Source organism: Schistocerca cancellata, chromosome 4 (genome assembly GCF_023864275.1).
Source record: "Schistocerca cancellata isolate TAMUIC-IGC-003103 chromosome 4, iqSchCanc2.1, whole genome shotgun sequence".
NCBI classification, from domain to species: domain Eukaryota; kingdom Metazoa; phylum Arthropoda; class Insecta; order Orthoptera; family Acrididae; genus Schistocerca; species Schistocerca cancellata.
In genome coordinates, this window is record NC_064629.1 from 264,703,444 (window position 1) to 264,718,543 (window position 15,100).

General features: G+C 39.8%; 1 protein-coding gene across 1 annotated transcript in view; it reads right to left on the bottom strand.

The window, feature by feature from the left end:
• The window catches only part of LOC126185151 (apoptotic protease-activating factor 1), a 277,026-nt gene that overhangs the window by 129,496 nt on the left and 132,430 nt on the right, over nt 1-15,100 (bottom strand). Inside the window, exon 11 of the mRNA XM_049927997.1 lies at nt 334-454. Within this exon, the coding sequence (XP_049783954.1) occupies nt 334-454 (121 nt within the window). The remainder of the gene's footprint in view (nt 1-333; nt 455-15,100) is intronic.

Sequence of the window (15,100 nt, forward strand, 5' to 3'; positions counted from 1 at the left end):
TGTGAGAGCTGCACCAATTTTTTATAAATTCCAGGTCATGTGCATGATGTCACAATGCTATCAACCAAGACCGCAGGGAACAAAATGGAGAATTCAGATGCCCTTTTGGAATTACTGGCCCCTGACAAAAACAATAAAAGCAGATAATGGAAGGCTGAGGAATTAAGAAAATCAGGAACACTTTAATACAATGTGAGGTTATGAAATGAACAAATGAGGCTCTTCAGTGACAGGTGATAGCTTATCTGAGGAGTTCTTCATACTATAAAGTAGTCGGATAGTTTATTTACAGCAAACAGAACAAAGAAGTATTCTCTGCAACATGGTACTTACATTTATAGATCCATCATAACAACCAACAATAATCTTATTTTCACTATGTGTAAAACAGGCAGTTACAGCTTCTCCTTCTACTGGAAGACTTTGTGTGTCTGAAGAGAAATCTTGGTTAAGGCTGTAAAAGTAAAAGCAAAGTTCTAGTCAACATTTTCATTTTTAACTAATATTTAACATAAAATATGTCTTTAGATATTATCAATCAACAAGTTCCATGCTGCTCTACTTCCATATACAACCACAACCTCCCTCACTGCTCTCACTTCAGGTTTCTGACTTAAGGACTGAGATACACATAAGAGATTTTTACTCTCAAATAACACCCACAGAATTGTTTATACTAGGGTGAATTTTCACTGACAGTTACTTGTGAGTACTTTCTGTATGTGTCTGAGAGTCTTGCAAGGGCTTATGTTGGAAGCATTTATACACAAGAGGGTGAGAAAGTCTGCTGGAGCCAAGAGATCACTTTACGTGGGGATTTTTCAGTCATAGTTCTGCGAGTGAGGGAAGAGATTGCAATGGAATAAAATCGGGCTGCAGTTGCACTTTTAATACTTTTGATGGCTGTCAGAGAAAGTAAACAGCTCTTGCATCAGATAAGAGAGTGGACAAGGTGATGGGATGATTTTGGAGCATGCAAGAATCTCACTGCAGAGCTAGTGATAAATTAAGATGTCTGTAAGTACATCTGGATAACTTGATATCAGCTCTGCTAAGACTTCTATATCATATATTGTTATATTTGCAGTTTAAATTAAGTTCTTATCAATATTAGTTTTGCTGTCACGGAAAAACTCAAGTGCTTAATTTTTAAGATCTTTGTCACTGGTGGTAGATATTAAGGGGGCTGTATTGTGTTTGAGGTTAGTAATAATTAAATAATATGCCACCTTCGGTCAAAATTTTGATTTCATTGAAGGTCCAACAGGTTTCAGATTCACAGCCACTGATTGTTAGTTTTGTTTTTCGAGCACAGACGAGAATGTGTTTGCACATGTAGGTGTCATCTCGATCAAAGGTGTTTTGCATGTGCAGGTGCGCATCTGCCTGCCTGCCCCAGCCACTCTGCACACTCACTCACACACTCTCTCTCTCTGAGGTGTCTGAATGTCTGTGGAGAAATGACAGCCCATTCTTTCTCAAGCAGTGAGACCAGAGAAAGTAGTGAAATTGGATTCTCGTGTCTGTAGCAAAGTTGATATTCTAACTCATCCAAAAGGTGTCTGCCTCCATAGCTGAGTGGTCTGAATGGCAAAATGCCATGCAAGGGGTCTGAGTTCGATTCTTGGCTGGGTCAAAGTTTTCTCGGCTCATTGACTGGGTGTTGTGTTATCTTCATCATAATTTCATTCTCATCAACATGCAAGTCACCAACGTGCTGTCAACTAAACATACTTGCACCAGGTGACCAATCTACCTGATGGGAGGCCCTAGTCACATGCACATTTCATCCCAAAGGTGTTCTATTGGGTTCAGGTCGGGACTCTAGACAAGCCAGTCCATTTCAGGAACATTACTGTACACAAACCATTCTCTTACAGATGCCGTTTCATGACTGATACAAACACTCATCATCTCTGAACTGTTCCTCTACTGTACACAGTACACATTGTGTCAGTGTCTTCATATCCTCGCGAATTTGGGATTTTCTGAGGTGCAATAAGTGGACCACATCTAACCATGAAAAATACCCCCCATACCATAACACCAACTCCTCCATACTTCACTGTTGGCCTGACACATGATGGCAGGTAACATTCTACAGGTATTTGCCAAACCCAAACAATTCCATCAGAATACCACAGAGTACAGCGTTACTCATCACTCCAAATGACTCGTTCCCCATATCTTCTAACCAGAGGCATTGTTCTTTACACCACCTCAAGTGTGGCTTAGTGTTGACTACAGAAATGAGCGACTTATGAGGAGCTCCTCGACCATTGTAACCCTTTCTTTTTAACTCCCTACACAACGTCACTGTGCTAGCTGGACTACTGGTTGCATTTTGGGGCTCACAACAGCCCTCTGCAATGCTTAATTGTTCCTGTCCACCAGTAGATAAGGTCTCCTTGGTCTTGGTTAGCTGTAATTGTTTCTTTGCATTTCCACTTCATAATCACATCAGCAACAGTTGACTTGGGCACCCTTAGAATGGCTGAAATTTTTATGGTGGATTTGTTACTCAGGTGGCATCCAATGACTAGTCTGTGCTTGAAGTCACTGAACTCTCCTGATCAAACAATTCTGCTATTACTGCTTCGCTACTGGCAATACAATACTCCCTATCTCCTTTTATACTGGTGTGTCTATATCTTTTGACATGTGGTGGTCAATTCTGTATGACATAGAGGTGTCCAAATACATCTGATCAGCATACACCCTACTGTCTTTTCCACCTCTTCCAAAGTTGCGCATATACGAAACTCTCGCTAAGTTAACTGATTAATATTGAAATAAGAGCTAATTTAGTTAATATTACATTTTAGACTAGTGTATTTACTTCTTCTCTAGGCTATCTATTGAAGGTTTCGCTTTCCTGACCATATTTAAATAGAAAACGAAGTATTTCTTAAAGGCTGGTAGTCGCTAGTTTTGTTTACATTTTTTAGGCATAAATTTTGCATGAGTGTAGATTTTCGTTTTTGACTAGAGTTATCACTTGAAAGTCAAATTAACCATGTGTGACAAATGTGGTAGTTGTCATAGAAATTTGAAAGAGGGGGGTATTCTGTGTAGACTGTAACTTATGGTTTCATTTGGGCGAATGTAGTGGGGAGGAAATGAGGGTAGAAAATGAGGCTCTTCCACGGCAGTGTAGGTTATGTAGAAAGGACAGAAAAATAGCTGAACAGGAGGCAAAAAATTGTGCCCTTAAGGCTGAATTAGATAAATATGTTGGTTAAGGGAGGAAAAGGAGACTGGGAACTGGGTAAAGGTAGCAAGCAAAGGGCAAAAAAGGGAAACACTTGAAAGACTCCAGAAATTCAAGTAGTAAATCAGTTTTGCTTGCTATCTGAAGTGGAGAAAGGGCCTTATCTAGAAGACAGATCAGGGTCAAACCAGAATAGGAAAAGAATAATTTTGCTTATAGGCAGCAGTCATAGGAGGGGTGTGGGCCAGCAGCTTCAGGAGAAATTAGGTGCAGGGTACCAGGTCACAAGTTTTGTGAAACCAAGTGCTAGCCTTAGATAGGTGACAGAAAACTTAGGTCAGCTATGCAGGGAATTTGATAAGGAAGATCAGGTAATTATAGTTGGGGGAGCAGGAAACAGCCTGGCTATGAATCCAAAATACAGTATTATGAGCGACCTGGATAAAATAGGAGCAGAAACTGGGCACACAAATGTGGGGTTTGTGGATGTATTTCAGTGCCATAATCAGCCCTGGGTAAACACTGCTGTAAGGCATGTTAACACTGAGCTGAACAGGATGCTCCAGACACCAGCAAAATCTCACGTAAGTGTTGTTCCAGTTAATGCTATTGGTAAGTGGGGATACACTACACATGGCCTGAACCTGAATAGGAAGGGGGAAAATAAGTTAGCTTCTCTATTAACAGAAACTGTAAGGGAGGCCACAGTCACACAAGGGGTGATCCCAGTGGTTAATGGGTCCAGGCAGACAAGTTTTTTAGGTTAAAGCCAAAGTCCAGACAGACAAAAATCAAGATAAATAGAATAAAAGAAACTTCATGTACAGTAAATAGGGGCAAAGCTAAGGACAGTATCAACTTACTTCAACAAAATATGAGGGGAATAAAAAATAACATAGATGAGCTATTAGTGTGTTTAGATGATCTCAAAAATAAAAATGAGACTGACGTACTCTGTCTGAACACCATGTAACTGTGGGAATGGATAGTGTCAGTATAAATGGGTATAATTTAGCACTTTACACTTGTAGATCTAGGATGGATAAAGGAGTTACCATTTTCATAAAACAAGGGTACAAATACAAAACTGCAGATGTAAGCAAATTTTGTGTTGAACAGCACTTTGAGGTTTGTGCATGTGATCTTCAGCTAGATAATGTAGTACTGATATTAGCAACAGTGTACAGGTCCCCATTAGGAGACTGAGAGCAATTCATAAAAAAAGTTTGACTCCGTATTATGCTGTGTGTCAGAGAAAAAGTAGAAGTTATTAATCTGTGGCAACTTCAATGTAAACTTTCTAAGTAATTCTGATAGGAAAAGTAAACTAGACGTATTACTAACAACATATAACTTAGAATCAGTGGTCAGACTATGATGCACAACTGATTAACTTACAAAACCTAACAGGGTGTGCAGTTCAGAAGCCATTAAGTATAAGTGTGAGATTGCTCAACCCGGTATCTATAGAGCACTTCAGAGAAAGTTTAAGAAATGTTAATTGGGGAGATGTATATAATGAGCCAAATGCTAATGATAAATGCATCATATTTCTTGATAAATTTATATCTCTTTTTGAACATTGTTTCCCAAAGAAAATTACTAAAAGTAGCACCACACACCTTTCAATGAAACCTTGGGTTACTACAGGTAGTAAAGTGTCTTCAGAAAGAAAAAGAAAACTGTATGAGACAGCAAGAACTAGTAAAGATCCAGAAGTAGTTTTACACTATAAAAATTATTGTAACACACTGAGAAAAGTTAAAAGGAAATCAAGAAATATGTGTGTTAGAGAAGAAATTAACAACTCTGGCTATAAAATCAAACCAATATGGAATGTTGTTAGAAGGGAGACAGGAAAAGTAACCACTGGGGTAAGTAGTATTACTATTAAAGAAATGAGACCATCCTAACCAACAGTACACAAGTAGCTAATGTATTTAACAACCATTCCTTAAGTGTAGGAGAAAAAGTTGGTGAGAATAGTTCAAAAGAAGAAGCCAGGAAGTACATGGAAGAGTCAGTTTAGAAATTTTAGTCACAATAAGTGTCACCTAACAACCTCTAATGAAATAAGTAAAATTATTAAATCATTGAAAAATCAATATTCTGTTGGAATAGATGACATCTCTAGTAAGATATTAAAACAATATGGAGCAATTACAGGTGATGTTCTGAGTCATGTATGTAATGCATCACTAACTCAAGTTATTTTCGCAGACAGGTTAAAATATGCCATTGTCAGGCCTCTCTACAAAAAGGGGGACATCACAGATGTCAATAATTATCGGCCAGTATCCTTGCTTACAGCATTTTCAAATAATTTTGAGAAAATAATGTACTCAAGAGTGGTTAGCCATCCCAACAGCAATGGGATACTTAGTAAATCACAGTCTGAATTTCAAAAATGCTGTTCTACTGAGACAGCAATATACAATTTCATTGTCCACTTAACAGAGTCTTTAAAAAAGCAAAATGTAACTGATAGGAATTTTCTGTGACTTGTCCAAAGCATTTGATTGTGTGAACCATGACATTATGTTACAGAAATTACAATTCTATGGTATAGGTATGAGTGGTTAAGTCATACCTACAGAACAGGAAACAAAAAGTTTCTTTGTATGGGTCAAGTGATTTAAATAAGTTTGCCACTTCATCTAATTGGGGTGAAATTACATTAGGTGTTTACAGGGTACAATCATGGGACCCTTCTGTTCTTGATATATGTGAACAACATCCCTTCTTATCTGAAACAAGAAGCTGAACTGACACTGTTTGCTAATGATACAAGCAATCATTATTAATCTAGTAAAAGAAACTCCAATTGAAACTGATACAAATAAGGTCTTTGGAAAAGTCATCAATTGGTTTTCTGCAAATGGGCTTGCTCTAAACTTTGAAAAAACACAGTACATCCCATTTTCTGCTGCAAAAAGTACAGTCCCTTCAATAAATATAACACATGAACATAAGTCAGTAGACAGGGTAGAGCATACTAAGTTTTTGGGTGTACATATAGATGAGAATCTTAAATGGAAAATTCATATTTTGGATCTTCTAAAGTGACTAGGTTCAGCAACTTTTGCAATCAGAATAATTGCCAATTTTGAGGAAATAGAAATTAGTAAGCTAGCATACTCTGCATACTTTCACTCTCTGATGTCACACGGAATAATACTTTGGGGTAACTCAACACTCAGACAAAAAGTATTCACTGCTCAAAAGAAAATGGTTAGAATAATATGTGGGGTTCATAGTCGCATGTCTTGTAGGCATCTTTTTAAAAGATTGGGAATTCTTACAACAGCCTCACAGTACATTTACTCACTAATGAAATTTGTTCTCAACAATGAGGACCAGTTTTCATGATTATAATACCAGAAAAAAGAAAGACTTACACTATCCTTTACACAACCTTTCTTTGGCACAGAAAGGGGTAAAATATGCTGCTATAAATTTTTTTGACAAATTACCAGATGAAATAAAATGTCTGACAGACAGCAGTAATAGCTTCAAAAATAAATTGAAATCGTATCTTCTTGACAACTCCTTCTATGCCATAGATGAATTCTTGAATAGGAATAAATAAATCAATTGCTATAGTATATGCATGTTGTGGCATTAAAAAATCTTGTATCATATGTGCATTTCTTGTGCACTTGACACATTCCGCATCTTAATGGCTTCCGTACCGTGCGACTGATCTATGGAACATGCAACCAACCAACCAACCAACCAACCAACTAACTAACTAACTAACTAACTCAGCACTCAACTACTATGCAATATCCATGTCTGATGCTATGCCCTTGATGTTCCCAACTCTCTATTCTTTGGATCATATCCTGTGGAAGATACAAGGTCAAAACTTGTCACATACATCTACACCAGCTCAGTCATCAGCACTAGCTACCCATTAAAGGCAAGTCCATGTATGAAAGCAGCCACATCACATGCGGACCTGCTGAAAAGTAAGGCATCAGAATTTTTTATGCGAAAACTCTTATTAAAGTTTTTAAAATAAACCAAACTTTATTAGCATCCTACATCTTTATTCTTCAGTCATTTTGGCAATGAAAATATTTTTCCCAATGACAAATGAGTTTGTTGATACCGTCACTATAAAATTTTGACTCTGCTGACAGAGCCACAACCTCACCCCTCCTAGCACCAACTCATCATAATCAAAGTTAAGTCCTCAAAGGTTTACTTTAAGTTTTGGAAACATATGAAAATCAGATGGAGCCAAGTCGGGACTGTATGGAGGATGATCGATGACAGTGAACCTAAGGCGTTGGATTGTTGCATAGGTCGCAATGCTTGCATGTGGTCTGGCATTATCATGCTGCAAGATAGGATGCTTTATGTGTGGATGAACTCTTTGAATCCATGCTTTCAGTTTTCTGTGGTGGGAAACTCAATTACAGTATGTTCTTCTTCTTCCTCACAAACCGTGATATTGGGGGGGGGGGGTCAAAAAGTTTCTTGCTTAAGAAATAAAGAATGACACAAATTTCATAATACCAATTTATTTTTCAGTATAATACCCATGAACACTAATACACTTGCAGGCACGCTCAACCAAGCAATGCATCATCACAATCAAATTATCATTCTTTGAGGTCTTTTTTTTTTTAGGTTTGGGAAAAGAAAAAGTCTGATGGACCAAAATCTGGAGGATATGGTGAATGACATAACCATTCAGACCCGCAGTCATGCAGAGTTTCCAGTGTTGCGAGGACTTTGTGCACCAGTGTGATGTCCTGATGCAAAAGAACTCTGCGCACCAATTTTCCTCATATTTTTTTCTTTATATCTTCTCTCAAATGGCACAGGAGGGTGCAATAGTGCGATGCACTGATAGTTATCCCCTTTTGCAAGTAATCCACTATAATTACCTCTTCTCCATCCCAGAAGACCGATGCCATTACCTTACCAGCTGAATTTTGTACCCAAAATATTTTTGGGATAGGGAATGAAGAATGTTTCATTGGTTTGACTGTTGTTTTGCCTCAGGATGAAAGTGGTGAACCAACGTTTCATCCATTGTCACATACCTTGCGAGAAAGCTGTCTTCATCCACTTCAAATTGGAGGACCATTTCTTCAAAACACTGCACATGCTTCCATCTCTGATCTGTGATCTAAATTCAAGTCTTTCAGGACCCACCCAGATAAAACTTTCTGTGTTCTCAAGATAACCACAACATGTCATGATCACACCCATGGGAGATTGCAAATATGGTTTCAATGTGCTGCAACACTGTTCGATGATCCTGCAAAATTGTATTGTGAATTGCAGTCACTGTTTCATCAGTGGCAACGGTGACAGGCCTTCCGCTCCTTGGTGCATCTTATTCTTCCACATTTGAAGTCAGGCATCCAGTTTCTCACTGTTGCATAAGACGGAGGACTGTCCTTTAGTTTATTCTGCATGTCCTCCACAACTTCCTTGGGTGTCATTCCCTTCACCGATTTTCACCATTTTGCTTACACTATGGTACACAATGCATCCTAGCTGCAAAACTAATGAAGATGGAGCTGCAAAATTTGCCTTGCATACCCAAAAGGTTCACCATAAAAGTATGTGGTGATGTTTGTGCGAGACATCATGATACCTATCTCAGGCTAGAAACTTTTTGACTGCCCCTCGTAGTTACGCTACACATCTCTACATTACACACTACTATGTGAAGCCCTCTAGTGGCACAGAGTTGCAATTTGTGTCAGTGAAGTGGGAAAGTCGACTGAGTAATATGCATATCATGCAATACTTCAACCAATATTGCGAGCAGAATAAAAAATTTGGAGGCATTACTTTTCAGTACACCCTCATATATATTCCTTGCAACAACTTCATATCTTTCTACATGAGAATGATAATGAACAAACTATACTTCAGAATGAATGGCTAATACAAACTGTGGGCAAAGACAACTAAAGCACCCAGTTGTGAAGCATACTGTGCAATATAATCTGGGTAGCTTCAATGGCTGTTGCATCATCTGGATACTCCCCAACACCAACCTCTCCCTACCTGACACACGGTTTTTTGAACTTTGGATCTATAAACTCTTCTTACAACACATCCTTCATTATCACATCTGCCATGCCCTCAATCACTGCTAGTCCTTGTTGTGTAACAGACCACAACTCGAGATACTGAAAGGATTCAGATAGATTGTACAGGGTGTTTCAAACTGAATATATGGGTTTTAAGGCTTTGTAACATTTATTACATTCACCTTACAATTATAAATAATACATCAAATGAAAGAGTAACTCAAACAGTTTTGCTTGTGTACCTGTTTGAGCCAAGAGTGACTGAACAACATGTTGAACAAGTGAGAGCCTTTCACGTGTAGCCCCAAGAAATCAGTTCGGAAGGCTAGTCTACACCTACATCTACATTTATACTACACAAGCCACCCTATGGGGTGTGGCGGAGGGCACTTTACATGCCACTGTCATTACCTCCTTTTCCTGTTCAAGTCGCATATGGTTCGCGGGAAGAACGACTGCCGGAAAGCCTCCGTGAGTGCTCGAATCTCTCTAATTTTACATTCGTGATCCCCTCAGGAGGTATAAGTAGGGGGAAGCAATATATTCAATACCTCATCCAGAAATGCACCCTCTCGAAACCTGGACAGCAAGCTACACCGTGATGCAGAGCACCTCTCTTGCAGAGTCTGCCACTTGAGTTTGCTAAACATATCTGTAATGCTATCACACTTACCAAATAACCCTGTGACGAAATGCCTTCTTTGGATCTTCTCTATCTCCTCTGTCAACCCAACCCGGTACGGATCCCACACTGATGAGCAATACTCAAGTATAGGTCGAACAAGTGTTTTGTAAGCCACCTCCTTTGTTGATGGACTACATTTTCTAAGGACTCTCCCAATGAATCTCAACCTGGCACCTGCCTTACCAACGATTAATTTTATATGATCATTCCACTTCAAATTGTTCTGTAAACATACTCCCAGATATTTTACAGAAGTAACTGCTACCAGTGTTTGTTCCGCTATCATATAATCATACAATAAAGGATCCTTCTTTCTATGTATTCGCAATACATTACATTTTTCTATGTTAAGGGTCAGTTGCCACTCCCTGCACCAAGTGCCTATCTGCTGCAGATCTTCCTGCATTTCGCTGCAATTTTCTAATCCTGCAACTTCTCTGTATACTACAGCATCATCCGTGAAAAGCTGCATGGAACTTCTGACACTATCTACTAGGTCATTTATATATATTGTGAAAAGCAGTGGTACCATAACACTCCCCTGTGGCACGCCAGAGGTTACTTTAAGATCTGTAGACGTCTCTCCATTGAGAACAACATGCTGTGTTCTGTTTGCTAAAAACTCTTCAATCCAGCCACACAGCTGGTCTGATATTCCATAGGCTCTTACTTTGTTTATCAGGCGACAGTGCGGAACGGTATCGAACGCCTTCCGGAAGTCAAGGAAAATGGCATCTACCTGGGAGCCTGTATCTAATATTTTCTGGGTCTCATGAATAAATAAAGCGAGTTGGGTCTCACACATTCGCTGTTTTCGGAATCCATGTTGATTCCTACAGAGTAGATTCTGGGTTTCCAGAAATGACATGATACGCGAGCAAAAAACATGTTCTAAAATTCTACAACAGATCGATGTCAGAGATACAGGCCTATAGTTTTGCGCATCTGCTCGACGACCATTCTTGAAACGTGGAACTACCTGTGCAGAATCGAATTGGTATCCTGTCAGGTCCAGTGGACTTTCCTCTGTTGAGTGATTTCAGTTGTTTTTCTATTCCTTGGACACTTATTTCGATGCCAGCCATTTTTTCATTCGTGTGAGGATTTAGAGAAGGAACTGCAATGCGGTCTTCCTCTGTGAAACAGCTTTGGAAAAAGGTGTTTAGTATTTTAGCTTTACGCGAGTCATCCTCTGTTCCAATGCCATTATCATCCCAGAGAGTCTGGATATGCTGTTTCGATCCACTTACTGATTTAACGTAAGACCAGAACTTCCTAGGATTTCCTGTCAAGTCGGTACATAGAATTTTACTTTCGAATTCACTAAACGCTTCACGCTAACTTTGACATTGTTTAGCTTTTGTTTGTCTGAGAGGTTTTGGCTGCGTTTAATTTTGCAGTGAAGCTCTCTTTGCTTTTGCAGTAGTTTCCTAACTTTGTTGTTGAACCACGGTCGGTTTTTCCCATCCCTCACAGTTTTACTCAGCATGTACTTGTCTAAAACGCATTTTACGATTACCTTGAACTTTTTCCATAAACACTCAAAACTGTCAGTGTCAGAGCAGAAATTTTCGTTTTGATCTGTTAGGTAATCTGAAATCTGCCTCCTATTACTCTTGCTAAACAGATAAACCTTCCTCCCTTTCTTTATATTCCTATTTACTTCCATATTCAGGGATGCTGCAACGGCCTTATGATAACTGATTCCCTGTTCTGCACTTACAGAGTCAAAAAGTTCGGGTCTGTTTGTTATCAGTAGGTCCAAGATGTTATCTCCCCGGGTTGGTTCTCTGTTTAATTGCTCGAGGTAATTTTCGGATAGTGCACTCAGTATATTGTCACTTGATGCTCTGTCCCTACCAAGCGTCCCCAACATCTGAGTGTCCCAGTCTATATCTGGTAAATTGAAATCTCCACTTAAGACTATAACATGCTGAGGAAATTTATGTGAAATGTATTCCAGATTTTCTCTCAGTTGTTCTGCCACTAATGCTGCTGAGTTGGGAGGTCGGTAAAAGGAGCCAATTATTAACCTAGCTCGGTTGTTGAGTATAACCTCTACCCATAATAATTCACAGGAACTATCAACTTCTATTTCACTACAGGATAAACTACTACTAACAGCGACAAACACGCTACCACCGGTTGCATGCAATCTATCGTTTCTAAACACCATCTGTGCCTTTGCAAAAATTTTGGCAGAATTTATCTGTGGCTTCAGCCAGCTTTCTGTACCTATAACAATTTCAGCTTTGGTGCTTTCTATCAGCACTTGAAGTTCTGGTACTTTACCAACGCAGCTTTGACAGTTTACAATTACAATACCGATTGCTGTTTGGTCCCCGCATTTCCTGACTTTGCCCCACACCCTTTGAGGCTGTTGCCCTTTCTGTACTTGTCCAAGGCCATCTAGCCTAAAAAAAGCCTAGTCCACACCACACAACCCCTGCTACCCATGTAGCCACCTGCTGTGTGTAGTGGACTCCTGACCTATCCAGCGGAACCCGAAACCCCACCACCCTATGGCGCAAGTCGAGGAATCTGCAGCCCACACGGTCGCAGAACCGTCTCAGCCTCTGATTCAGACCCTCCACTCAGCTCTGTACCAAAGGTCCGCAGTCAGTCCTGTTGACGATGCTGCAGATTGTGAGCTCTGCTTTCATCCCACTAGCGAGACTGGCAGTCTTCACCAAATCAGAAAGCCGCCGGAAGCCAGAGAGGATTTCCTCCGATCCATAGCGACACACATCATTGGTGCCGACATGAGCGACCACCTGCAGATGGGTGCACCCTGTACCCTTCATGGCATCAGGAAGGACCCTTTCCACATCTGGAATGACTCCCCCCGGTATGCACACGGAGTGCACATTGGTTTTCTTCCCATCCCTTGCAGCCATATCCCTAAGGGGCCCCATTATGCGCCTGACATTGGAGCTCCCAACTATCAGTAAGCCCACCCTCTGCAATCGCCCGGATCTTGCAGACTGAGGGGCAACCTCTGGAACAGGACAAGCAGCCATATCCGGCTGAAGATCAGTATCAGCTGGTGACAGAGCCTGAGTCATGAATAAGCAGTTCCAGTGACATCTGTGTGGAGACTTAAGGAGACGCCTACAACTATGTCCTTATCGTTTGCAGTTGTTAGAAGCTCCATAGCCTACAGAGTATGGTTCATGTGCCTGCTTTGCAACTGAAACTTTGCTGCATGGCGATGAAGATTTTCTGGATTGTGTCACCTTTGATGATGAATCGACATTTCACTTAAGTGGAAATGTGAGCACAAGTAATGTGCACATCGAGGAGTCAACAAATCCCCATGAGACAACATAGTTGGAAAGAGACTAAGCTGAATTTTTCTGTGCCATATCCCGATGGAAAGTTTATGAGGAGCCTTTCTTTTTTGGTGAAGCAACTATAACTGGTGCTTCTTATCTTGATGCTCTGAATTATGGCTCTTTTCCTCAACTGGATGAATCTGAACCACAGAACTTTATTTGGCAGCAGGATGGTGCACCTCCTCATTGGCATAACTCAGTGCGCAATTGGTTAAATGATGTTGTACTCTAACGCTGGATTTGCCGCAAGGGGCCGAATGCCAGAGCTTGTTTTGTGTGACCTCCACATTCACAAATGAGCTGACTCAATGGAACTTTTACGTTTGGCGATTCATAACGGATATTGTGTATGTGTCTCTGCTACCCACTGAGCCACCTGACTTTAGAAACAGCATCATTGCAACAATTATACCAGACCCACTAATCAAGCTTTGGAAAGAACTCCCATACTGACTTGATGTCAGACAAATGGTGGTCACATTGAACACTTGTAAGAAAAACTATTTCAGCTGCTCTTTCATTTGATTTATTATTTACAATTGTAAGTTGAATGTGATGAATGCTACAGAGCCTTAGAACCCGTACATTCATTTTGAAACGCCCTGTATAATTGTAAGAGAGAGATTTAGAAACCAAATTTTAAACTGCAAACCTTTTTAGGAGCAAATGTGGGTTCTGACCATAATTTATTGGTTAAAATGCTGCCTACAGAAAAATGAAAGCTACTTTGGAGAACACAGAAGCAAGTGTATACATATCAAGAGTTCACATGGAAAGCCCCTACCAAGCAAAGAAGTGAAGGCCAAGAAGGGCAAACTTACAGTATTTATAGATTTAGGGAAAACTTTTGACAATTTTGACTGGGACACTCTCTTTGAAAGAAATTCTGGAGGTCTGAAGGTTGTAAGGATAAAATATCAGGAGCCAAAGGTTATCTAAAACCTATAAAGACACCAGTCTGCAGTTCTGAGAGTCAGGGCATGAAAAAGGAGGCAGTGAATGAGAAGGGAGTGAGACTGAGTTGTAGCCAATCCTGTATGTTATTCAGCCTGTACACCAAACGAACTGTAAAGGCAAGCTACAAGATATTTGGAAAGTTTATTTAAGTTTGGGGAGAAGAAAACAAATTTTTGCAAGTTTGCTTATGACACTGAAATTCTGCCAGCCATGGCAAAGGGTTGAGGGACCAGTTTAACAGAATGGATAGTGGCTTGAAAAGTGGTTGTAAGATGAACATCAACAAATGTAAAACATAGGTAATGGAGCGTAGTTGAATTAAATTAGGTGATGCTGCTATAATCTGATAAGAGAAAGTGACACTAAAAGTAATAGACTGGGTTCACCTTTTTGGCAGCAAAATAACTCACAATAGCCAAAGTAGAGAAGACAAAATACAGATTAGCAATAGTAAGAAAAGTATTTAAAAAAAAAAAAAAAAAAAGAAAAGAAAGTAGTTATCATCAAATGTAAATTTAAGTGTTGGAAAGCCTTTCGCTGAAGGTATCTGTCTTTACTGTAGCATTGTATGGAAGTGAAACATGGATCACGAACAATTCAGCCAAGAAAAGAATAGAAGCTTGGCAAATTTGGTGCTACAGAAAAACGCCAAATATTAGATAGGCAAACTGGTTAATTAATGAAGAAGTACTGAATCCAACTGGGGGGAAAATGATATTTATGGCACAAGTTGACTAAAAGAAGGGATCAGTTCATAGGACACATCTTTTTAAGCATCAAGGAATAGTCAATACAGTTACGAAGGAGGAGGAGGGAGAGGGGGGAAGAGGGAGAGGGGGGAAGAGGGAGA